Raw genomic sequence first — 25,584 nt, forward strand, 5'->3', positions numbered from 1 at the left:
TACGTTACTCATCGATGAAAAAGTATCAGAAAGTTGGAGACCTTAGGTGTATCCTGATTGCCAACAGATTAAGAGTCTGAGAATTATTTCAGGACAATCAAAGCGCATAGTGGGCATGCACAAAAAGTAGTCAAAGGTAATTTCCGATATTCTTCTAAACCTGGGCCATTCCCATATCCCCATAACACATTTTAATCATTCCATCATCTGGCAGTGGCCTGTACAAAATAAGGATGGGAGAGATCCTAATCTACAATTTGGAATCCCTCTCTGGCCTTTGTTGCTTCCAGATTGCCATCATATACATCACTAGACACGGGGACCAGGGAGCTGAATGGTGCCAGAAGACACAGTTCTGGATATTGACATTTAGAATGTTCCTGAAAAAAAAAAAGCTGTCTTGACATCCTAACACCTAAAACCCAAGGAGGCAGCTCACTGCGTTCTTGACAAGCCCTATTGATGTACAGGAGCCTTCTATCAACTTTTGGGTGCTTTACTCTGAAATATGAATGGGTGGTGAAAGATGATAAGGTAATTGAGGAAAGGCTCCAAAATGAAAGCAGGGGTTCAAAATAACAAGTCAGGGAGTGGGTAGGTGGTGGTGAGAGAACCAGGGGCAGTAAGAGAGAAACTACTTTATAAAATATAATCAAATCCTCAGAAAGGTAAAATAGTGTATCTATGAAACAAGAAGAAGAAACTATACAAAGGCCACCAAAAACTCCCAATGAACTGAGAAAAAGGGCTTTGGAAATTTAAAATATGATAGCCAAATTAAGAAAGTCAACTGAGGGGTGCCTGGATGGCTCAGCTGGCTAAGTGTCGGACTTGGGCTCAGGTTATGATCTCATAGTTTGTGAGTTCGAGTCCCACATCTGTGGTCAGTGCAGAGCCCACTTTGGGTCAGAGCCTGCTTTGGATCCTCTGTCTCTCTCTTTCTGCCCCATCACCTGTTCTCTCTCTCTCTCAAAAATAAATAAAACATTAAGAAAAAAAAAGATGACCGTGGGATGCCTGGGTGGCATCCGACTTCAGCTCAGGTCATGATCTCACGGTCCATGAGTTCAAGCCCCACGTCGGGCTCTGTGCCGACAGCTCAGAGCCCAGAGCCTGCTTCGGACTCTGTGTCTCCCCCTCTCTCTGCCCCTTCCCCACTCATGCTCTTTAAAAACTTTAAAAGCTTGAAAAAAAAGGTTTAAAAAAGTCGACTGAAACAGTGAGAATAAAAGGTTGAAAATAATCTAAAACAGAACATAGGCAAATAGAACAGAAAAGAGAAAAATTATAAGAACAACCTAGAGAATCCAACATTATATGGCGAAGCCTTTTAGGAGAATAAACAGAAAAGAAACCAGATGGGAGGAATGATAAGAAACATTTTGGGAACTACAGAGCTAAAAACTGCAAAGAGAAGGTCAATGAAGAAACTTCGTAGAACATTAAAAAAAAAAAAAAAAAGACTTTCACATTTTCTAACTGAAAATAAATGAACCCCTTCCCCAAACCCCACACAAAGAAATGGGAGCAAATATGATTATAAAATGAGAGGATTTATATTCAGCCAAACTCTCATTCTGTGTGATGCAGAATGAAGATATTTCTGGACATGGAAAAATCTGAAAATTTTCCCTCCTTGAGAGCCATTCCCTGGAAACGAGTGGAAGTGGTGTGCCAGCCAAATATGGGCCCATGCCAGGAAGGAGGAAGGAGGAGAGCTACCATGAAGGGGCAGCCCAGGACGACAGCTGTGCTGCTGAGCAAAAGGGCTCTGGAGGGAATCTCCAGGACAGAACAGACGGGACTGCCAGAGAACCTAACGATAACAGATCTATAATCGTTGTTACGACATACATAGTGTATGTTCTAAACAGAAACACTATTATTTTGTTTTAAACAGAAACATTCGTAGGTGTTGGACATCAGTTCTAACAGATAACAAAAGATCACAAACGTTTCCAGCAGTAGGAGGCAAATGAAATGAGGCAATTGTTTCACTAAGGGAAAGCAGAAAATGGTACGATGAGAATGGAAAGTCCATTATAACACCATTTGATGGGCACTGAATATTTACAGCCACAGAAGTTGTTCACACTGACAACTGGTTTATCCATAAACTGTGGTATTAACCACACTGGATGAACAGGGATGGGGGTGGGAAAGCCACGGGGGGGGGGTAGTTGTGCGAGGGAGCTGAGCCCTCATGTGCTGTGGCTGCACAGCAGGTGCACCAGGAGGAAACAGCAAGAGAACACAGAGGAACAGAGACAAACCAGCCAGGGAACAGGAGAGGGACTCAAAGGACAGGATGGGTGGGGCTGAGGACCACCGTGTCTTTCCATGAAAAGCACGTCCATTGCCTACATAAGATCCCCTCCTCCCGTTCCTCGTTAGGAAAAGAATCCTCATTATCAGGTGCAGCACAGACTTGGGAAGGCAGCACGGACATTCTTACAGTGCTGTGACACAGAAGTGCTGTGAACGGTGCCTGGTCTGCCCTAGACGCTCTACTCGGATAGACTCTTGTCGAGGCCATTATTATTGGAGTTTCTATTCTATGCAGAGTCTGTCTTAACCGTTGCAAGCACTATTTAATGCTTTCTTTTATGTATGGGTGTTATTTTGACCAAGTATTATTTGATGGTTTAAGAAACTTGCTAGAAACAACTGACTGGCCAACTGTATGTCTGTCAACAGGCAATTACTTCAACATATTATGTTATCTTGTCTTCACAGAAGCCTTGAGAAGTGGTTAACTCTTCTATGGTTTTACAGGTGAGGATCATCAAAGTTAAGTATCTTGGCTCAAAGTCACAAAGCCAGGAAGTGGCACCACTGAGATTCTCCCATGGTCTCTGACTCCCCAGTGTGTGGTCTAAACTATTATGACTCACTGCCTCCCGGGTTCTAAATGGAAGACCACAGCCCAGCCTCCTGGTTATCAAAGCTAATAAATTAACTTCTTTTTTTTTTGTATGTTGTTTTGTTTTCTGTAATTCATAATCAAATGAGCCCTATCACATCAAATAATCAAACATTTGGGTTTTTTTTTTCTTCTTATACCATTATACATGGTGAGGAAGAAGCATATCTTAGGAAAATCATTTGTTGATAGAGGTTTATTTTATTTATTTATTTATTTATTTTTATTAATTTATTTCTTAATGTTTATTTATTTTTGAGAGGGAGAGAGAGAGACAGAGTGTGAGTCAGGGGAGGGGCAGCGAGAGAGGGAGACACAGAATCCAAAGCAGGCTCCAGGCTCCGAGCTGTAAGCACAGAGCCCGATGCGGGGCTCGAACTCGCAAACTGCGAGATCACGACCTGAGCTGAAGTCAGACGCTCAACCGACTGAGCCACCCAGGTGCCCCGACAGAGGTTTATTAAAAAAGAAAAATAAAACAACAACCTTTTGGTGAAATCCTAAAATCACGACCCACTTAAATGATGAATCCTGATACACATTTCCAGATCTGGATAATTCTTTCATTCCTGCAGCAACTATTCCCTATGCACAAGCTATGTGCCCAAGGTACTGCTAGGGGTAGGCACTGGGAGATTAACACCAAACGCGAGGACGATATGGTCACTGCACTCACCGGGGTCAGATGCCAGAGGACAATACAGACTAGTGAGCAACCAGACAAGTCTGAATACAGTTGAGCAAAGCGCCATGAAGGGCACCTAGATCGTCCTGGAATGGTTTCTGTTCCAGGACATTCATAATACTGACCACCAGGTCTTGTGCCAACTGTATTTTTATAAAATACCAAAAATACAGTTCCACTACCCAACACTGGTAGTATTTCAGCTGCCAAAGCACATACTGTACCTTGTTTTATTTCCATGTCCTACAAAAGAGATCTATTCCACAAGTGTAGAGCAAAGGTGTTTTGTTTTGTTTTTTTTCTCCCTTCTGTGGACTCGGGCCCCTTTTGTGTGTACTTAGTTCTATTCCAAGCCCAGGGCGTGAAGTTGCCTCTGGGCAGGGCAGCACTTAGCTCACAAGAGTGAGCACTGATGATCTTTTTTAATACAGAAAGACAGGATGGCCTATACTGTTCACTCCATCACTGACCATTTTAAGAGCCCTTCTGTTCTCAGCTGCATTTATAACCATCAATGCATAAAAGTATTCCTAAGGCAGCAAGTCTCCAACAGTGCGTTTATTACATAAGCATTCGTAGAAGTAGTCTGGCAAAAAACAAATTTAACCCCGAATTTGTTTTTCTTTTGTTGGTGTTTTCATTCTGCTGTTACTGCTGTCTCCAGAAATGCTTTTATTCTCTCATGGTGACAGCTATCCAAGTTTACAGCCAACCTTTTTTATTAAGTGCTTTTAAATATACTTCTCCTCCCACCACACCTCCTGGTAATACAAATGTCTTCGAGTAGCAATGAGGGAAGATGGTCTGACTCGTACGGCAGGAAGGTGAGCCAGGCCCACACCATGCATTTCGTGTGCGTTATTTCCACAGTCCCTGCAACAACCCGCCGGGCGGGCCCGCCATGCCCGTGACGCGTTGCTCCGGCTCAGGGGCCACACAGACCCTGGGGAAGGCAGCGTGACACTGCCCAGCTCCATGACCTCCTGTAATCCCTTCAGTCTCTCCAGGCTTCAGTTCCCCAATCCACAACCAGACGGTGAAGTCACGGTGTGGCAGTCACGCAGGTAGAACACGGCGCACAGGCCCCGGCGGGCAGAAGGAGGTCACAAACGCTAGCTATGAATTTTTATCGTTTCCTAATTGCTATGCAGGAATGTAAACAGCCTACAGTTATATGCTAGCTGTAATTAGAGAAAAGTTGCAACGATCAGATGGACAACTTGATAGTCAGCGTCAGCAACCACGGGCTCACAAATTTTTGGGAGTTAACAGCGCACCTCCCTCCTCTATGACGAGGAGGAGTCATAAACACCTCCGGTCAGGTCAGCACACCTGGGCTCTTAGCTTTTACAAGGAGGTACTCAACGAGTTCTTGCCCAAAAGAGATCAGGTAAGAGCTCTGTCCTTCTTCTAGTTAACTTTTTCTTAAGAAATGAACAACTATAAAAAACAAACAAAAAAAAATGACTTACAACTTTGTCTCATAGTCTTTCCAAGCTTTGTCAAACGGCTTCTTGAGATCCTTAGGAAAGAGAAAATGAACTTGAGACCGGATTCACTTTTGCTCAAAGGCAAGCAAACAGTGCGGAAATAACATGGCAGCGAAAATGCTTTCCTCTAAAGGACGCGTGAAACCGGACACACTCTCACGCAAGTCACAGCGTGTGTCGTAGACGAGGAGCCTGAGCGAGCAAGAAGGGCGGCCTTCACTGCGATGCCTGCGGGGTGGCTGGTGGCGCGGCCAAGGCTCAGCACAGACTCCCCGCAGCCCCGTGGGCTCTTACCGATAATCCGGAAAGGGCCTCATCTTATTCCTCAGTCAATAACACTGTGTGAAGCGGCACATCTTTTCCAATGATCATTTTCCAAGTAGTTTTTATGCTAGAAATGTTCAGAGTGCCTTTCAAATGCAAGTAACGCTATGATCTTTAAAGAGGGGGGGAAAATCAATCCTTTCCAGTTAAAGTGAAAATCAAATTTCTGGACACTTACTCCTTTGACTCCCTTCAGGTCTCCTTTCAACAAGGAGTCCAAGGTGAAGATCACATTGTGGCTCAGACCCTGGAGCTGGAAAGTAAAGCAAACACGGAAGACGGTTAAAAAAGGAAGTGCGTGCAGAATAACAAAATCAGCTACTGTGGACTGGACACTTTGCACACAGCAGACTCTGCGTAAGGGCTTTCACGCACCATCTTGCTGACCCTGCGCACCGCCCCGAGGTTAGGTGGCAAGACCAGCCCTCCCCACCCCCCACAGCAGGTGGGAGCCACACAACTGGCTTCTATTACTCCTTTTCGTACGCTTCTTCGGCATCTGTCACTATCTGAAATGACCCAGTGTGTTTATACGTGCACTCTGTCCCCCACCAGAACGTAAGCTCAGTGAGGGCAGGGACCACGACTGTCCCACTCACTGTGTCCTCTCTGTGCCCAGATCCATTAGAAAGACAAGATACAAGTGCGGGTTTCTCACTGTTCTGAGGCAGTGGCCTGAGTCTCCTTGATGTTAAGTTGGAACAAAAAGGGGTCTACAGAGGAGAGAGAGACGGAGCTGGCACCCAGCTGGAGACAGCGGGGCAGGGAAACCAAGGGAGGGACAGGCAAGCAGGGAAAGAGTGTGCCGAACAAGGACCGGGAACAGTGAATGACACGGACCCGTAGCACTGTGGGGAAACCGGGTCTAGTCGTGTGGAACCAACACTACAGGGACCTGCCGAACCAGGTCATAGCCGGCGAGGTTGGTGGGCTCCCTCACTCAGGAAATAATTTTACTCCTGTGCAAGAGTGTTCTCATTTGTCACTGCAGCCAGCCAGTCACCCTTCCATCAATCACTTACCACGTCCTTGTTCTGTGACACCCACCACGCTAGCGGCTGGCCAGGTGAAGGTGAATAAAACACTGTTCCTGCCTCGAGCGAGCTCACACCCCAGGGACAGAGGTGGTCGCCGTATGCAAACCCACTCTGCCACATCGCGGTATTACAAGTGCCATAGAGAGGCAGAGGGAGAGAGCGGAGCGAGAAGGACCCACGTGGACACCTGCAGGCTTGGTGCGGGACCCTGGGCGCCCCCTAGATAACCGGGGGATGCTACAACCTGCCGCAGACAGCTGCAGTGAAGGGGTTAATACACCTCACAGTGCTAGCTTGCTCCCACACACTCAGCAAGTGCTGGATACATATCTGTTTTCAAAATCCAAAGGGACATTAGAGAAGAAATAAGAGTAAGGCAATGTGTGGCGCCTGGGTGGCTCAGTCTGTTGAGCATCCGACTTCAGCTCTGGTCATGATCTCACGGCTTGTGAGTTCCAGCCCCTGCGTCGTACTCTGTGCTGACAGCTCAGAGCCTGGAGCCTGCTTCACATTCTGTGTCTCCCTCTCTCTCTGCCCCTCTGACGCTCACGCTCTGTCTCTCTCTCAAAAATGAATAAACATTAAGGGGCGCCTGGGTGGCTCAGTCGGTTGAGCGTTCGACTTCAGCTCAGGTCACGATCTCGCGGTCCATGAGTTCGAGCCCCGCGTCAGGCTCTGGGCAGACGGCTCAGAGCCTGGAGCCTGCTTTCGATTCTGTGTCTCCCTCTCTCTCTGCCCCTCCCCCATTCATGCTCTATCTCTCTCTGTCTCAAAAATAAATAAGTGTTAAAAAAATAATAAAAAAAAAATGAATAAACATTAAAAAAAATTTTTTTTTTTAAATAATAAGGCCACACGGAACAGACAGACACCTTCTCCCAACTCCTGCCTACTGCTCTCATCCTGGGCTCCCTGTTGCTCACCATTCCACCTCTGCCTCCCGGCTTCCAGTTTCCACGCAAGAGAAGTTGTCCAGGGCACATCACCAGAGGGCTTGGATCAAAAACAACCAACTCTCTCTTCTTTCAAAGACAAAGAGATTCTGAATACCGAGACGATTCTATCTGTGCAATCTCGCTACCCCCTGCTCCCCCACCCACAGAGAGATAGCCTGGCTGGCAGGTGCCAACAGTGAGAGAGCCACAGATTCGGAGTCTGTGTTCTGTAAGGTCAAGGGCATTGGTTCCTGGGGAGTGGGGTGAAAAACATCTTAGCTATTACAATGGCTGTGGCTTTCCAAAGGGCCAGAGTATATAAACTTGATATAGAGTATATCTGTGGCATTAAAACTTCAAAGTTTAGTTTAAACTTTCTAACTTCCTCCCTCCCGCCCTTCCTTGCTTTCTCTTTCTCTCTTTCTTTCTAAATGTTTATTTATCTACTTGTAGGGGAGGGACAGAGAGAGAGGGAGAGAGAGTCCCAAGCAGGCTCTGCACTGTCAATGCAGAGCCCAATGCAGGGCTCGAACCCACAAACTGTGAGATCATGACCTGAGCCAAAATCGTGAGCCACCCAGGTGCCCACCCCCCCAAATATCTTTAAAAAGACTCCTTGGGATGGGGTGGTGCAGTTTTCAGGTAATAATAACGTTGAAAAACACCAGCTGTGGGTATGAGATGGGGAAAATAAAGATGAACAGGACTCACTCTCAGCCACAGATGAAGCTCCTTCCTGAAACATAAGCCTCCTGCATCCTGCTCTCCTGCGGGCCTTGGAGGTTTGTGTGGATGGTGGTAAGCGAGGCAGGGGCCAACCAGCCCTCCACTCGCCAGGCCAGTGCCTACCTCTCCTCGATTCGTAGAAATCCTTAATCTTCTTCAAAACATTCACCATCCCTCACCATGCACGTATCTGTTTCCTCATTTGTTTGCTGTACCCTCAGTTTGAATGCAAACTCCCTAAGGGTAGGGTCTGTATGTTCACTGCCCTATTTCCAGAATTTAGAACACCACCTGGCACAGAATAGGTGCTCAATAAATATTTGTAGAATACAGGAAATAGAGAATCATGTGAGCACAAGGTTCCTCTCTACAGGATTTATTCTGATGGGAAGCTTAGGACTTGTCAATAAGGGACGAGTTAAATAAACTACGGAAGTTCTAAACCGTAGCCATAAAACTGAGAAAGTTCTTTATGTGTAACTTTGGAAACGGCTCCAAGATAAATTGTTACATGACAAAAGCAAAGTATAAAACAGCATTCACAGCATACAAAGTTCTGTATGAAAAGAACAGGGGCGCCTGGCTGGCTTGGTTGGGGAGCACACAACTCTGGACCTGGGGTTGTAAGTTCTAGCCCCAGATGGGATGTAGAGATTGCTTAAATACATAAAACTTTAAAATATTCTAAAACAAACAATGAAATGACAGTGATTATAAACCATTTTTAACTTCGTCCTAGAATCAGGCTTTTCACCAACGCCTCAAATCCTTTGTGAAATGAAGCAGGAAAAAAAAATTGTTATGCCATTTTGGTCTGAGGGCTACATTACAAAATAAGAATGAAAAAATTATGAAACTGTGGTTAATACTGAATGTGGGGGTTGCGCGGAAGGAAAAGTCCCTCAAAAGCCATGTACTGACCACACAACAGACACACACTGTAACCTTTCAGTGCCGTCGTTGGGGTTGGGGGGGGTGGGAGGGGGGCTGCAGTGGCACTGATGGAAAACCCCAAGAATTAAGAATTTCTTTGTGGTTATCCACACACATACTCTTGGGGGCTGATAAGAAACCGAGAAGGCCAAACATTGTGTATTTATGAATTCAGAATCTTCCCAGGATGAGCCTAGCAAAAGGCCCCAGGAAAAAAATCTTTCCCCACCTTACTTCCCAGGAAAAAGTCGGTTAATTTGCAAAAACCGGCAAAGGCAATGGTTGTAAGGAAAGAGCGAATAGCAACTCTCTGTCATTATGAAGATGCAGAGAGATGTCAAAGAGAAAACAGACTACTCTCGAGAGAAGGAAACTTTTGAGAAATATTTATCAAGAGGCCAAAATTTCCTTTGCTGCAGATCTCAATGAAGAGAAGGCCTATTTTCTCCGACACTGGAAGGTACTGCGACAGTGATGGATTACATGACCTCACGGTTGTAGGGTTCTGTGACTTTCCTGCTTTTTTATTTTCCAGTTCTTTCAGGAATCCTTCTCACAGCCTAAGCAAAGCTTGCAAACGAATACAAAAGCACCTCCAGGGCAACCAGGAGGAGGCCAACGTAAAAAAAACGAGTAGAAAGACTTCCTGTATCACCTTCATTATCCTCAGTGGATTTTCTGAAAGCCTTTCAAATCTACTATTTCCCATTAATTTTACTAAAATTCTATTGATTGCATTTCCATTTACTCAACTTCCAACCTATTTCCTTTCCTTTAATGATAAAGTTGAATTAATGTATGTTCTTTACACAAGCCAAGATAACAGGACGATGAAGGATATGTTTTTAAGAGCACCTCTTTTTCCATTTTATTAAGCAAACACACTAGAAAGCATTTCAGGAGTGGTGTTTGGGTGCGGTAAATGTGTCTGCTTTCCAAACAAACTGCTTCCTCACCAAGTGGAAATTTCCTCTGCGAGTATATACGTATATCAAGCCCAACGAGAAACCTGGAATAAAGACAGGAGGAGGCTGACGTGTGTCCTTTCATTATGCAAAAGTGATTTGTTTAAGCAGACTGTAATTAATACTGGTTTTGATCACAATAACCCCCATTCCTTACAACTTGCTCAGACGCTACCAGACATGAGACAAACAGCTCCCGTTAGAGAGGACTTCGGGACGGCTTTCCTCTTTGTATCCGCTCTGATTTTTCTCTAAACCCCTTTAGAGTTTTACCACAAAACGACATGATCTCATTCTTTATGATTCATCACCTGTCTTTCTTCTCTAGAAGGTATGCCTCTTAATTAAGGGGGAAGCATCTCATCTGTTTTGTCCACTAACCGACCAGGTCCCAAAGCTGGAGTCAGCAGGCAGCTGCCGGTGGTCATGCTGCACTGTGGTTTCTGGCTCGCCTGGGGGCCTGCGACCCGGGGGACTGTGCCACCCTGCGGGAGCACAGGCGTGGGGGACAGTGACTCAGCAGCGTTGCAGTGGGAGCGCAGCATGGCTCTACACGTGGTGCCCTGCCCCCACAGCCCCCACATGCACACAGCACCGTATCAATGAACGGGGTCATAATTTGCTTGCTTTGTCATCCTGCGTTAATCCTGACGTTCCTACCTTACTGCCCACCGGTTCTCTCTCCTTCCCCTCTACAGACAGAAAGTAAGGCTAATGCAAATCTGCTGACTTGCTCAACACATTGGAAGATCCAATTAAAATAATGAGCCAGTTCCCAGCAGTTAAGTCTTCGATTCCCTGGGATAAATTAGATATTCTGTCTAGTGTGTTAACTCCTTCATGGCATACTTATGCACCTTCATGGCGGTGCCCGGTTGTGGTCAGGCAGTTTCCAGGGTGTTAAAATACACTGGAAAGAGTTCTCAGCAGGAGCTGAGAAGGCCAGAATGTGGCCACTCATTACTATTGGCCTGGGGACTTTGGGCAAACCGTTAACCTGACCGACTCGGTTTTCTGATTTTAAAATGGGTGTCCTGGCACCTTCCTCCACTAGCCAAGGCTGGTGCGACAGGATCAGGGAGAACGGATGCCAGCGGAGCTCCCACTGGGTAGCAGGCCACAGGGCTGCCTGCTTTATCCGGCTGCTCCGCTGGCTGCTCCCGAGAACCCTCAAGGTGGTATTAACGTGTTCAAACACACTCAGCCAAGTGGACGGGCCAAACCACAAGCCAGGGCTAACTCCCAAGTCAGTGAACTATTACAGCATTATCTTCTTGTAGGTTATCATAATGTGCTTTTTAAAAAAGTTATTTCTTGAGAGAGAGAGAGAGAGAGACTGGGAGGGAGAGGAGGGGGAAAGAGAGAGAGAGAGAGAGAGAGAGAGAGAGAGACAGATCCCAGGGCCATGAGATCATGACCTGAACCGAAATCAAGAGTCAGACACCCAACCGACTGAGCCACCCAGGTGCCCCCAATTATTAGAATGTTTCAAAGATGATAATATACTGCATACACATACAGACTATTATTAGCCATTACCGACCTACTAAACTAAGCTTTATTGTATTCGGTTGCGTATGCTTCAAGGGGAAACAAAGAATACTGCTTTGAGGGCACTTACAATTCCCACGCAGATGAGACTTAACGTTCCCACCTCACCCACTGCTCAGGCATTTGTAACAGCTTACACTTCACAGCTGCTGGAGTGCCCAGCACTCACACGATCAACAGGCGGCACAGACTTAGCCAAGCGTGTGCCTGGACAAGTCATTCAACCTTTCAGAGATTTAGAGATTTAGTCATTCAACCTCTTAGAGATTCAGTCTCCTTCCTTATAGTGGCAATGATAAGGCTGCCTCCATACGGTGCTGAGGGTGTTGCCGTGTAGATGCCGGGTGCTACGCGTGCAAAACGCTGCACAACACAGACTCTTAATAAAACGTAACTAGGTTTACTGTCTCACACTTGAACAGCTCAGCCGCAGTGGTGGAAAAAATACAATGATGGCATTTTGGATACTGGACTGGGTCTTTTGAGGCTGGGACGGAGGTTGGCAGGACTCCCGAATGTCCTTCATGTTGCACCACATTCCCTCCAATGCTTTTGTTTCCCTGCCTCATCCCGCAAGGGAGTCTCTACAAACTGTAAGGTAATGCATCCCATTATACACCATGCTCTAATCCAGGCAAATCAGCCTGAATTGGAGTTATTAAAATGACAGATGATACTGTGTTTAACGTATGTTACCTGAAGTTATTGCTCACAACAACTCAGTAAGATGTATCTTAGCCTCACCCAATTGAGGAAACAGGCTCAGAGAGGTCAAGTAACTTGCCTAAGGTCAAACAGTGACTGAGCGGATGGTCAGAGTCTTAATTAAGGTTTTTACTGACTCCAAAGGCCATCCTCATTTCCTGAGTCCTGCTGTTCCAGTGATCTTTTAAAACGATTATCAGATCATATTACTCTCCTGCGTGAAACCCATCAATGGCTTCCCATGGACTGGATTCAAATCCAACCTCACAATTTAAGTCTGGCCCTGGCAACCTGTCTGAAGCCCCTCTACCCTTTCCCCCGCCCATCAACCATGCTGGCCCCTCTTCTGGTTCTTGATTCATCAAGCTCTCAAGCATATACATGCTTTACCATCAGTCTGGAACAGTCTTCCGTTGGCTCCTGGCAAAGAGCCTCCTAGTCTAGGCTCCATGCCTCCTCCTCAGTGAGGTGTTGAGCACATTTCTACATAGGTCTCTCCTCTCTGATCTCCCCTGAGTCTTAACTAGGCAGAATAGGCTCACTTTCAGAGAACAATGCATTTGACAAGCATTTGACAGTTTCTTTAGTGTCTAGAGCAAAGCTTCTTGAAGGCAGGAGCTATGGCTGTTTCACCCACCACTGTGTTACATCCAACCCCTAACAGAGTGTAGATTCCTTAAATAAAACGCGTGTTGACTGAGTAAATGGCTGAACAAATGAATTCCTCTCCACACCAGAAAAGTTATTCTGAGACTCAGAAGTATTATAGAATGTGAACGAGTTTTGGTCTTCCCGGAGCACTCTGCACTTCCAGATTAGAAGTCGGGGAGGTGACGGCGGATTTAGGAGAGGAACGGGAGATGAGAACTGCTCCCACTATGTGGTTGGGGGTGAAGGACCAAAGGTACCTTCCATCCAGCAGCTGCCTGGCTTTGACAACTGGAGAAGAAGAGTGTTCTAGACCTGAACCTGCTTCCACCTGGCTGTGTGGGTACAGGCCGGTCGCTTCTCATTTCTGCCACTGATAAAACGAGGTCTACAAGGTCTCTAATATACCTTCCAGGGACAGTACTCTCAGAGCCTAAGATGAGATACTGAGATACGACTAAACACACCAGAAAGAAATCCAGATGACCTGGGTGAGAAAAGCCAGAGGGAAATGCTCATGCTGTCTCCTGGGCAGGATGTGGCCCTGTCCCCACCCCCAAGAGGGTCTAGGCTCCTGATCCCATCTCAACCATGGTAGTTCTGTTTTATTTTATTTATTTTTTTTAATGTTTTTTATTTATTTTTGGGACAGACAGAGACAGAGCATGAACGGGGGAGGGGCAGAGAGAGAGGGAGACACAGAATTGGAAACAGGCTCCAGGCTCCGAGCCATCAGCCCAGAGCCTGACGCGGGGCTCGAACTCACGGACCGCGAGATCGTGACCTGGCTGAAGTCGGACGCTTAACCGACTGCGCCACCCAGGCGCCCCGGTAGTTCTGTTTTAAAAGGCTGTATGCTTCCAAGTAAGCAAAGATCCGAGGCTACAGTCTTCCTTTCCAAAACAGGAAAACATTTTCAAAATGTATAAACAAGTGAAAAATCAGGTTATAAAACAGCACTTAGTATGAAACCAATGTGGTTAAAAAATTATGACAATAAATACACATATAAGAAAAGATTTATCAATAGGAATGAGATTAGAAGATACAGATAGACAGGGGCACCTGGGTGGCTCAGTCAGTTGAGTGATGGACTTCAGCTCAGGTCATGATCTCACGATTTGTGAGTTTGAGCCCTGCGTCAGGCTCTGTGCTAACAGCTCGGAGCCTGGAGTCTGCTTCGGGTTCCGTGTCTCCTCTCTCTCTGCCCCTCCCATGCTCATGCTGTCTCTCAATAATAAATAAATGTTAAAAAAAAGAAAATTAAAATAAAAAAAGAAGATACAGATAGATCTCAACCCGTAAACAGTGAATTGTAAGGTTATCAGTGACTTTTATTTCAGGGTTTTTTCCCCTGTATTTCCTAAGTTTTCAGCAATGAACTGGTATTTTTTATTCAGAATAGTATTAAAAAGAAATATGACACAGAAACACAAGAGGGCGACATAATCAACCAGCAATTTATTTCTCACTCAACTTGTTATTTGACATATTAATACAACATAGAAAACCAGATGGCAGGTATAACAGTAAAAATAATGAGGGAGTGAATCTGGCAGGAAAAATGACAGCTTCTCTGTAACATTAGGGAATTCTATACCTCTGTCCAGAGTGACCGTCCTTCCTAGTGGTCTCCCAAGTGTGGTCTTGGGAACAATAGTGTTTGCATCACCCAGAACTTGTTAGAAATCCAATCTCAACCCTAATTAACCAGACACTCTGCGGGTGGGGCCCAATGGCCCAGGCTGAAACCAGCTCTCTAGGCGTGATGGGTAGGGTGCAAGGTCCAGTTGGGGCATCAACTGCTTTACACTAACAGCGGCTGTCCAAAGTCAAAGGGGAAGGAGAACCCAAGTTCCTTTAGAGAAGGAACACCTGCAGTCAACACATGGAAATCGCCAAGGCACAGTTACCACGAAAACAGAACAGAGGTGGGTCTCAGCCATAATTACCAGGAGAAAAAGCACAGGAATGACTGCTCTGGGTGGCTTGGGGAAGACCTAAGGAAAAGGGGAACCAAATCAAACCATGACGTTACAGGCCTCAGGAACCGACAAGACTGAATTTGGCAGAAAATACAGTTCTACTGGAAGTTTCACAGAGAAAAATGGGTAGGCGTAGGAGTATCTGGGAATAGGAGAATTCCTTAACGTAAAATAATGCAATTATGTTTTGTCTAATTCCATTTAAGTAAATGAGGGGTTAGATTTAACATCATCTCCTACATCAAGGATGAAAATGAAAGCACTCTTTTTTTCTTTGTACGATCTGCAGCATCTGACTTCATCTGAGGATAATTATAACAAAAGGGGGAGCGGCTACGACTTGTAAGCCCAAGACAAACGGGGAAGCAAAAGGAAGAAAGGCCTGGGCAGCTGGGCCTTGGTTTGAAGAGACATCTCGGCCCTAACGATTTCTCTACTGTGCTTGAAACGATTAATCGGCTGGTTCACGATCAACTTTCAGACCCGTAATTTCATTTCCACGCACGTCATCTACAATTTGCTATGTTTAAACTAGAACAAAAGCCTACGGTGGGTGACATCGAATTACATTTTCCTTGCCTTCACTGAACATCTTTATCACACACTTGTATTGTTTGACAACAACACGCTTTTAAGCACTTTCCTGACAAATTAAAAAATTTAACGAAATAAGTGAGTGCAAGCACTCGGGGCCCACCACGTACGACACCAGGAGGACACAGGAATTGCTTACTGTAGACACTGTGTTCATTTAACTGGTAGAAAAGCAGAGAAGCAGTGCCCTCTTCGCCTGGACTGCCCCACTCTGTCTGCTTGGTCCACATCTTGTGCTTTAATTAAGACTCACTTTGCTCCACGCTCACTGAAAATGTTAGAATTCAAATAATTTACCTCAATGGTGGCTGTAATATTCACCACCAGTTGCTATAGTTCCAGGCCACCCTTGCAGAAAAAAGAAATCTTGGATATTATGCCTGTGATGCCAAATGATGCCAAAAAAAGTTTTCTCTACTTGCAGGCAGCAAACAGCAGGGAGTCTAAAAAATCTGGTCCCATCCCCATGTCCATCCTTCCTTGAAAGTGCTTGGGGCACCTAGGTGGCTCAGTCGGTTGAGCGTCCGACTTCGGCTCAGGTCATGATCTCACAGTCAGTGAGTTCGAGCCCCGCATCGGGCTCTATGCTGATGGCTCAGAGCCTGCAGCCTGCTTCCGATTCTGTGACTCCCTCTCTCTCTGCCCCTTCCCTGCTCATGCTCTGTCTCTCTCTGTCTCAAAAATAAATAAAACCATTAAGACAAATAAATAAATAAAATAAAATAAAATAAAATAAAATGAAGTACTTTAGTGTAAACTATTAAAAGAGTCTGTATAAGCAGTCTGTTGAACGGAAGTAATCGTCAAGCTCAGCACAGAGCCTGGAACAGAATGGACATTTAGTAAATACTAGCTAAGTCAGGACCACAATTTAGAAAATCTTGGGGGGTGGGGGGGAAGAAACAAAAACCTGAAGTACAGACTTTCACCTGACTCTCTAAATATCAAATGTATCAACCAAAGCTTAATGCTGTTTAATGCTTCTATTTAAGGAAACATGCATCTGCAAGCCTAAGAGAATAGTTTTATAAATATCTATTAATTATTTATGGCCTAGTTCAGGGGTGTCTCTTCTGGGAAGCCTCTTTTGATGTCCTTGCTTTCTGGGTGAATAAATGAGGGAGTGAATGAATAAATGATTCTGCCTCTAGTGACCCAGCTTGAGAAACGAGGGAACAGAAACGTGAACTCAGTTTTATCTGACTTCAAAGTCATGCACTCTGCCAGCTCTCTGAACTTTCAATTGCTTGACACGGCTAGACAACCGGTCAATAAAAGGGCCTGTTCATATTTAGTGGAAGATGTAAGCTGCTAGTTCAAGACTGGATCAGCAAGGGGTTTCTTCATGTTAAACCTAATGGTACCAAAAGGCACCAAAGGGTATAATCTTAAAGAAGCAAGGTATAAAGAAGCCACCAGCTTAAATAACCAGAAATTACACAGTGAAATGTAAATAAGAAATAAATTCTAGAAGAACAGATATAAAGTGGAATAAAATTAAAACAAATAAACAGCAACACATGAAATGGATCACCTGATCCAGAAAATGTCTCGATCGGTACGTCTCAAGGTGGTTCCATGGGAAATCAAAGTTTCTTATACAAGAATGTTTGTGATCAAGGAAGTTTTAAAAAACAGTGAACTGGTCAGGTCTCTAATAACAGGATATCTCCAAGTCTTTAATATACAAATGTACACTGTAAATCTCCAAGGGTAATATGTAGTGCTTTTCAACCCAGAACTCTTGTCAAAGAAGGTGGCATGGGGGGCGCCTGGGTGACTCAGTGGGTTAACTGTCTGACTCTTGATTTCGGCTCAGGTCATGATCTCACAGATTGTGAGATCGAGCCCCACATCAGGCTCCACGCTGTCAGTGCTTGGAATTCTCTCTCTCTCTCTCTCTCTCTCTCTCTCTCTCTCTGCCCCTTCCCTGGTCACATGCACACATTCTCTCTCCCTCTCTCAATAAATAAATAAATAAGCAAACAAACAAACTTAAATAAAAAAAGAGGGCAGCATGGGATTAGTATTTCAGGGAAAACTTGTGGGAAAAGGCATCTCAGGCCCTGATACTCGTGTTCCCAGACAAGAGGGAGTTAGATGCACTGGGCCCAGCACGGCCCCTGCACACGGTTGCACAGAGTGTACAGAGCTCAAAGCATCAATCTGGCTTATTCAAGTGGTGCCTGAAACCCAGCCACACTCCCCTCACAAATCCGTGTTCCCTGGTGCTGGCTGACATCGGCCCAGAGGAAGATGCCCTAGCTGGGCTGTGGTACCTGCCCAAAAGTCTGGGTGTGGAGTGGGGTGCCTCATTGGGAGGCTACAGGAAGCGGAGGTGAGGAGAGACTCGGGGGCGACATTCTGCAGAGGAATCGAAACCCAGTTCAACCGAGAACACTTAATGTGAGGCAGGGAGAGGAACGGCAGAGTCCAGGTAAGATAAGAGGTCAGGCCGGACACGGAGAACGGGAAATCGAGGAAGAGGGGGAGAGGTCAGAGGCGTGAGTGTGAAGCTGACTTTGGCAGAATTCTCTGAACAAAGGAAAACATCCGCATTTGCTTTTCACAACAGGCTCCAGATCTGGGCTTGGAAAAGGAGCTCTGGAGGCTTCTGGGACCAAGATCATGCAGACCCAAGGCTAGCTACCTCCCAACAGTGTGCGCCTTACCCTTGTACAGTCTCTGCCACTCTTGTGCTTGCAGTCCTTTAAATCAACCTTTTTACTTAAATGAATTAAAAGTATGCTTTACTTTGTAGCCATCAAAGGATCCTGACACCTTGAGAGGCAGTCCAGTGTTCTTCAAAGCATGGGGGTCTGGAGGAGACCACCCAGGTTTGAATGATATCTACCCCAGCACTCTGTGCCTCAGTTTCCCCAACCGTTCAGTAAGGATAATAATGGCTACTACTGGGTAGGGTTGATGTCAAGAGTAACGAGGCAGAAATGGTAACACTCACCAAATATTCTATTTGCTCCCTTCTATTTCCTGTCCCCTGCCAGTGGGGCTAAGAACACAGTTTAAGGTGGGGAACTCACACACCAGGGGAAGCAGTGACGAGCCTGTACGTGGTGCTCTCTCCTCTCCCCCGCCGTAGCAAACCCTGCAGTGATGGGCCCTTGGTCTCTGAATGACTTAGCGTGTGGAGCAGACCCCTTGGTAGACATGGGATGTGAGGAGGAAGGAACCCCTCCCTCTGTTAAGCCACGGAGATCTGGGGGTGAATTTACGACTGCCGCACATTCTAGCCCCTTCTGGCTAGTATAACACGTGAGTGCTTAAAACGGCGTCTGGGATACAGTCGGTTCGTTGTATACACTACTGTTACCAGTATTATTTATATAAATAAAATTTAACCATAAGAATAATGAAAACTCCCGTCTGAAGGCCCCGAGGGTGAGACCAGCTCTGGCTTTGTTTAGGAGAGATACTGATAAGCAAATATTAGGGGGCCCGAGCATTCCAGGGTGAATCTGAAGCCTTCCCCTCCATGCCCAGTCTTCTCTTACTGCTAATGAAACTTTCTCCTCCAACAAGTGACTGGTTTCCTTCTCCTTCCTCCACGCTGCTTGCTTTTCCTTCCTTCCCCTCTCACAGAACCACGACTCTCACACATAAGCCTCTGCTAGTATCGAGAAGCTGTTTTGTGAGTCTGTTTCAAGTGGAATAACACTGGACAGCCACAAACACACACATTTAAAACATTTTGAAAAGTGTTATTCACTGCATGCAAAATTCTCAAGATAAAAATTCAATCCTATTTAAAATGCATTATTTGAGGGGCATGTGGGTGGCTCAGTCGCTTAAGTGCCCACTCTTGACTTTGGCTCAGGTGGTGATAATCGTGGTTGTGAGACCGAGTCCTGAGTTGGGCTCCATGATGAATGTGGAGTCTGCTTGGGATTCCCTCTCTCCTCCCCCCCCCGCCCCTCTCCCCACCCCCCACTCTCATCCGTGTACTCTCTCAAAATAAATAAACATTAAAAATGCATTATTTGAGGGGCGCCTGGGTGGCTCAGTCGGTTGAGCGGCCGACTTCGGCTCAGGTCATGATCTTGCGGTCCATGAGTTCGAGCCCTGCGTCAGGCTCTGTGCTAACAGCTCAGAGCCTGGATGGAGCCTGTTTCGGATTCTGTGTCTCCCTCTCTCTCTGACCCTCCCCCGTTCATGCTCTGTCTCTCTCTGTCTCAAAAATAAATAAACGTTAAAAAAAATATTAAAAAAAATGTATTTGAACTTCCTATTTACACTCTTTTTAATGTTAATCCTTAAAAGAAAAAAAAAGCCAAAAGAAAAATAAATCATTTTTAAATTCAGGCTGGGGATACCACAGGACTTCCGCATATTGGATGTATTTAAGACAAGGTACACCGGGGCGCCTGGGTGGCGCAGTCGGTTAAGCGTCCGACTTCAGCCAGGTCACGATCTCGCGGTCCATGAGTTCGAGCCCCGCGTCAGGCTCTGGGCTGATGGCTCGGAGCCTGGAGCCTGTTTCCGATTCTGTGTCTTCCTCTCTCTGCCCCTCCCCCGTTCATGCTCTGTCTCTCTCTATCCAAAAATAAAAATAAAAAACGTTGAAAAAAAAAAATTAAAAAAAAAAAAAAAAAAAAAAAAAAGACAAGGTACACCTGCACTGATGAATGTAAAATTCAATTTTTATATAGGGAATCTATGGTTTATCCAATGAACATTATAGAATGAACCATACAACTATGGTTTATACTATGTAGCCTGTTAAAGATTTTTCCAGTTTTATCTATATAGTCCTGGACAGCCAACAGGCTTCAAATAAGGTTTGCAAAGCATATGTATAATAACAAGGTTTTGTTTTGTTTTTTAAAGTCATTTGGCAACAAAACCTGATCTAACGTGAATTCAGGTGGTTGTAAGCTCTGACCTGAACTGAGGTGGCACCCTTCAGAGTCTTTTCTTACTTCATGTAAACATTCACAGGTTCCACTGCAGAAAACAGATTGATTGCATTTAATTATGAGGACCTGCCTGAAAAGTCATGGGGTGCTGGTGGGAGGGATGTTATCTAATATGTGGCATATGCACCCTACCACCACTCTGGAATCTGCAAAATTCTGAATTTTATCAGTTTCTCATGTACAAATCTATAAAATTGTTTCAAAGGGCATGGTATATTATTAGTATTAACAGGAGTTAGAAGGGTAGAATTACCTTTATTTTATTTTGTCCCCTATTTCTCACATTTTTATAGTAAACATGTACAACTTTTACAATGGAAGAGAAAAAGGAAATCTCCTTCTTACCCACATGGATAGCTCTCACAATAGTAACTGCCAGGGAAGCCTGTCAGGACATGGGGGGATGTCTGGCAGATGAAATGCTAAAACCTTCCAATTATGGATGACTCTTCTGCAAAGAAGGTTGTTAAGTTGTATTCTATAATCCAGGGTACCCAGGGGCTACCAATGGACTGTTGAGCAAACTCACGCCCTCTACGTTTTTCAGTATTTCAAAGAACCTGAGAAATAATTGATTAGCTATAAATCTAGGTCCAACCTGTATATTTCTTAGCTATTCTCAGTTGAGGGGGAAGAAAAGAAAAAAAATTGAACACTAAACAAATCCTTAACTTGACCACATACCCTGTAGTTAGAGATTGCACACGGGAAATGCTATGTAGCTGGAGAAATCTTTCTTGTGCTTCAATAGCTCTGAAGCAATAACGGTCCTCTAACTGTTAAAAGAGAGACTGAGGATCTTTCGCAAGTTACAGAACTGTCCAGAGGCTCAGGGAAGAGAAGGCATGGACAGTCCTGGCTGGACCAGAATCCTTCTGGGCACCTCCTTTAAAAAGAGGATTCACATATATTTCCTAACACTGTTGCTGCACTGGGGGGGGGTTGGGGTACGGTTCAAATAGTTTACCTTACCCACTGAGAATCTATTTCAACCCACCAGTTACTCCTTTCCCGTTCCATTTGGTGGCTTGGTGATTAAATGGATGCAATTTACTGTTGACTCCTTAACTTCTTCTTCTTCTTCTTCTTTTTTAGTCTTTATTTATTTTTGAGAGACAGAGTGTGAGCAGGGGAGGAACAGAGAGAGAGGCAGACACAGAATCCAAACAGGTTCCGGGCTCCAAGCTGTCAGCACAGAACCTGACGAGGGGCTCGAACTCATGAACCAGGAGATCATGACCTGAGCCGAAATCACACGCTTAACTGACTGAGCCACCAGGAACGGTGGCCTGCTGCTGGCCAGAAAGCAGATCTGGCACCGTTTAGCAAGCAATGCTTTTACGTCTTTCTTTCCAATGACTTAAAAAAAAAAAGAAAAAGAAAAAATTGAACATAATTTAGGTTCTATGTATTTAATCAGATGAATAACAAAAAATACTTAGAAAAAGCTGAAACTCTAAAAGATCATCCTTTCTTTTCTTTTTTTAAACAAGGAAGCCGCATTGTGAAGAAAGCCTTTATCTACTCTATATACATTAACTACTAAATGACATTAAAAGGAGAAGGAACGGAAGGTATAAAGGCATGGAAGCAAGAAATAGTTTATAATCCAGAAACAACAAGTGATTTGTTATGTCTGGAGCTGGCTTTGGTTACAAAAGCATCTTTAACAGGAAGAAGGATGAATTCAGAGAGACTGGTTAAGTCAACTAAAGAAATAGTTCTAATATATTTTTTTAAATGCTACTCTCTACTAAGCATATGCTTATGGACCAGATTATATGACAAGTACTTCGCATAAAAGCCCAGGCACTTGTAATCTGGCCTCACACATCTTAACAAACATCAACAAAATACATCCTGTCCACATCACTCTGGCTTCTCTCCACTAAGAGGCAGCATTCCCTAGGCGTATTCACACACGACAAAGACTCCCTGCTGAGGGGAAAGAGCTCATCACTTCATGTTTTGGGAACAGTGACCACAAAAAGGACTCTGACTAGAGGGAGCAACTGAAAACACGGACAAAGACTGGTTTAGAAAACCTGTAAAAAAAAAAAAAAAAGGGAGAGGGTGGGGGCAAAGAAAGTGGGAGTACAGATCTGAGGGCATGGCAGAGAAGAGAGGGTTTGAGTTTTGCTCTGCACATTGGTTTCACATTGAAATTTTCATATAACGGTAGCTGTATCATTCAAGGCCTTTCCCCACTTTGTTTCCCTGACTACAATTCGATGATTTATACTTTAACTTTCCATTTTGGAAAAAATTACAGACTCAGCAAAGTTGCAAAAACAGTACAGAGAGGCCCCCTGTACCCTCAACGAGCTTCCCCCAAAGTTAACAACTTACGCAGACCTTACAAAGTTAACAGCTTACACAGGACATTATCAAAACCTGGGAAGCAACACTGGGATAAGACTATCAACCAGTCTACAGATGCCTGGTGGGGGAAAATTGAGAATCCAAACAGAAAATTGTGGTTTCTCTTTTATATTCTCCTTTCCCAGAGATAACCATCACTGATACCTGGGCTTCTGCATACAGTCATTTTTTTACTATGCCTGTATATGGCTCTGTGACATTTTACCACATGAACAGGTCAGCACAACCACACCACCACCAAGCCAGAGAACTGTTTCATCAACACAAAGGGACTCACTCCCTCAGGCTACCCCTTTACGGTCATGCCCTTGACCCCTTCTCTAACCCTTGGTAACCACGGATCTGTCCTCCCTCTCGGATCGGTCCACCCCCTCGGTAGTTTTGGGTGACCTGGACTTCAGTCAGAAAAATATACAAATGGCAATGTTATCTTGATGGATGTCACGCTTTTATGGAACTTGTTTTCATTTTAAGGTGTCAAAAAGCACACAGGAAGCAAAAGAAAAACGACCTTCTGGAATGTACTTGGGGAGTCCCACCGGACAGTAAGTCCCGGGTCCTCCTCCTGCCGTAGCACCTGGGCTGCCATCAGGCAGATGTCCTGGCACTGGGGCGGGACAAGACTCCCCGGGGAACAAAGGCTGAACTGTCAAGGATGATCGGTTCTTTGGGAATGCACACCCTCTCAAGCTTCTGAATCTGTCATCCGTCCCAATGAGGGAGAGTGCAAATGCTCTAACGCCAACATTAAGAGAAATCTAGTGAAATACAAGTTGCTTAGAACATATGATTTCATCTATTTGGAGGAGAAGAGGTGCAGGAAAGAGGACTAGAAAGATAAACCCCAAGTATCAATGACAGTTATCTCTGGGAAGGGACACTATAAAAGAGAAACAGCAATTTTCTCTTTGGATTCTAAATTTTCCCCACTAGGCATGTGTTCTTTTTATAGTAAGAAAAGATACATAAATAAAGTCTCCTGCAGTGGCTATTAATGCCTCAGCGGTTTTAATATTAATGTAGCTTATTAATACGGTAATAGCCCACTGTGTGCGACTCCAGGACTCGGCAGCTTGCAAAGTTTCTCACCTGTGTGGTGTGATAATCCTCATACAAAAATAGGGCAGGTGGGGCGCCTCGGGTGGCTCAGTCAAGCTTCCGACTCTCAATTTCGGCTCAGGTCACTATCTCATGGTTTGTGAGATCGAGCTCTGCATCAGGCTCCGTGCTGACAGTGTGGAGCCTGTTTGGGATTCTCTCCCTCCCTCTTTCTCTGCAACCGCACCCCCCCCCTCCCCGCCATATGTGCTGTTCTCAAAAATAAACACTCAAAAAAAAAAAAAGAAAGAAAGAAAGAAAGAAAGAAAGAAAGAAAGAAAGAAAGAAATGAAAAAAGAATAGGGCAGGTAAGGAAGGTAACTCTTCCTCATTCTCCCAGTGAGGACATTCACGTTTGTAACTTAGGCAGTGTTAATCTATTCAGGGCCAGGGCCAGAATCACAGCAAAGCCTTTGATTTCTTATGCCAGGGGTCCCCAAAGCGTGGTACAGGCCCCTAGAAGTCCCAAAGGTCAATAGTACTTTCATAATAGCACTAACAGATTTTACCTGACTTTCCCACTGTTTAGACATTAGCACTGACAGCACGAAAGTAATGGAGGTGAAACCAATGGTGTCCTGATGTGAATTACGGCATTGTTTAACACCAACCGAGGCCACTGTATTGTTTATGGTCATGGTCTTGCAAAAAAAAAAAAAAAAAAAAAAAAAGGCTATTTTCATTTAAGAATGCCCATGATGAGGGGTGCCTGGGTGGCTTAGTTGGTTAAGCATCCAACTTTGGTGTGGGTCATGATCTCACAGCTCAAGAGCTCAAGCCCCAAGTCATGCTCCGTGCTAACAGCTCAGAGCCTGGAGTCTGCTTTGGATTCTTTGTCTCCCTCTCTCTCTGCCCCTCCCCTGCTCATGCTCTGTCTCTCTCTCAAAAAAATAAACATTAAAAAAATAAAAAAATAAAGAATGCCCATGATGAAACAGCAAAAATTACTGATTTGATTATGTATCAGTCCTTGAGTACATCTTTCTTATATTCTGTTTGATATAATAGGAAGTACACACAAACTACCTTCAAGGCATACCAAAGCATGACATTTATCTTGAGAAAAAGCACTTATGCAGTATTTTGAGTTGCTAGCTGAACTAGCTAGTTTTGTCTGTTACCTTTTTAAGGGGACACCATTTTTCCCCTTGAAAGAATGGCTGACAAACTGTGGTACTGAGACATGGGTATTTGGCAAACATTTTTTCAGAAATGAATAAAGTGAGCCTGTCACATGCAGTTTCAGATTCACAGACATTGTTATTAACTTTTAAGAAACAAACCCTTGTCAAGTTTTGACACGGTATCAAAGAAGAATACTGATGATCACCTGAATTCGTAAAGTACTGCTTTCTCTTTCCAATGTATAGACCTGTGTGAGGCTATATTTTTTTGTCTATTTCACCCAAACAGCATATTGCAACAAAATGAATTAATAGACTTCAAAACTTCTCTTTTGAATTCTAATACAGTAAGTATAGATAGAACTGGTCCACATTAGCAAGAACTCTTCAGTGTCCTTGATCATTTTTTTTTTTAATGTTTATTTATTTTTGAGACAGAGAGAGACAGAGCATGAACAGGGGAGGGGCAGAGAGAGAGGGAGACACAGAATCTGAAACAGGCTCCAGGCTCTGAGCTGTCAGCACAGAGCCCGACGCGGGGCTTG

General features: G+C 44.7%; 1 protein-coding gene across 5 annotated transcripts in view; it reads right to left on the reverse strand.

Annotated features, from left to right (window-relative positions):
• Positions 1 to 25,584, reverse strand: part of ASAP1 (ArfGAP with SH3 domain, ankyrin repeat and PH domain 1) — a 352,683-nt gene that overhangs the window by 95,090 nt on the left and 232,009 nt on the right. For all 5 annotated transcript variants that reach the window (XM_058699088.1, XM_058699087.1, XM_058699086.1 and 2 more), the window contains 2 exons: positions 5,601 to 5,675; positions 5,081 to 5,130 (listed from right to left, as the gene is read on the reverse strand). In XM_058699088.1, the coding sequence (XP_058555071.1) occupies positions 5,081 to 5,130; positions 5,601 to 5,675 (125 nt within the window). The remainder of the gene's footprint in view (positions 1 to 5,080; positions 5,131 to 5,600; positions 5,676 to 25,584) is intronic.

This window comes from Neofelis nebulosa, chromosome 14, assembly GCF_028018385.1.
Source record: "Neofelis nebulosa isolate mNeoNeb1 chromosome 14, mNeoNeb1.pri, whole genome shotgun sequence".
NCBI classification, from domain to species: domain Eukaryota; kingdom Metazoa; phylum Chordata; class Mammalia; order Carnivora; family Felidae; genus Neofelis; species Neofelis nebulosa.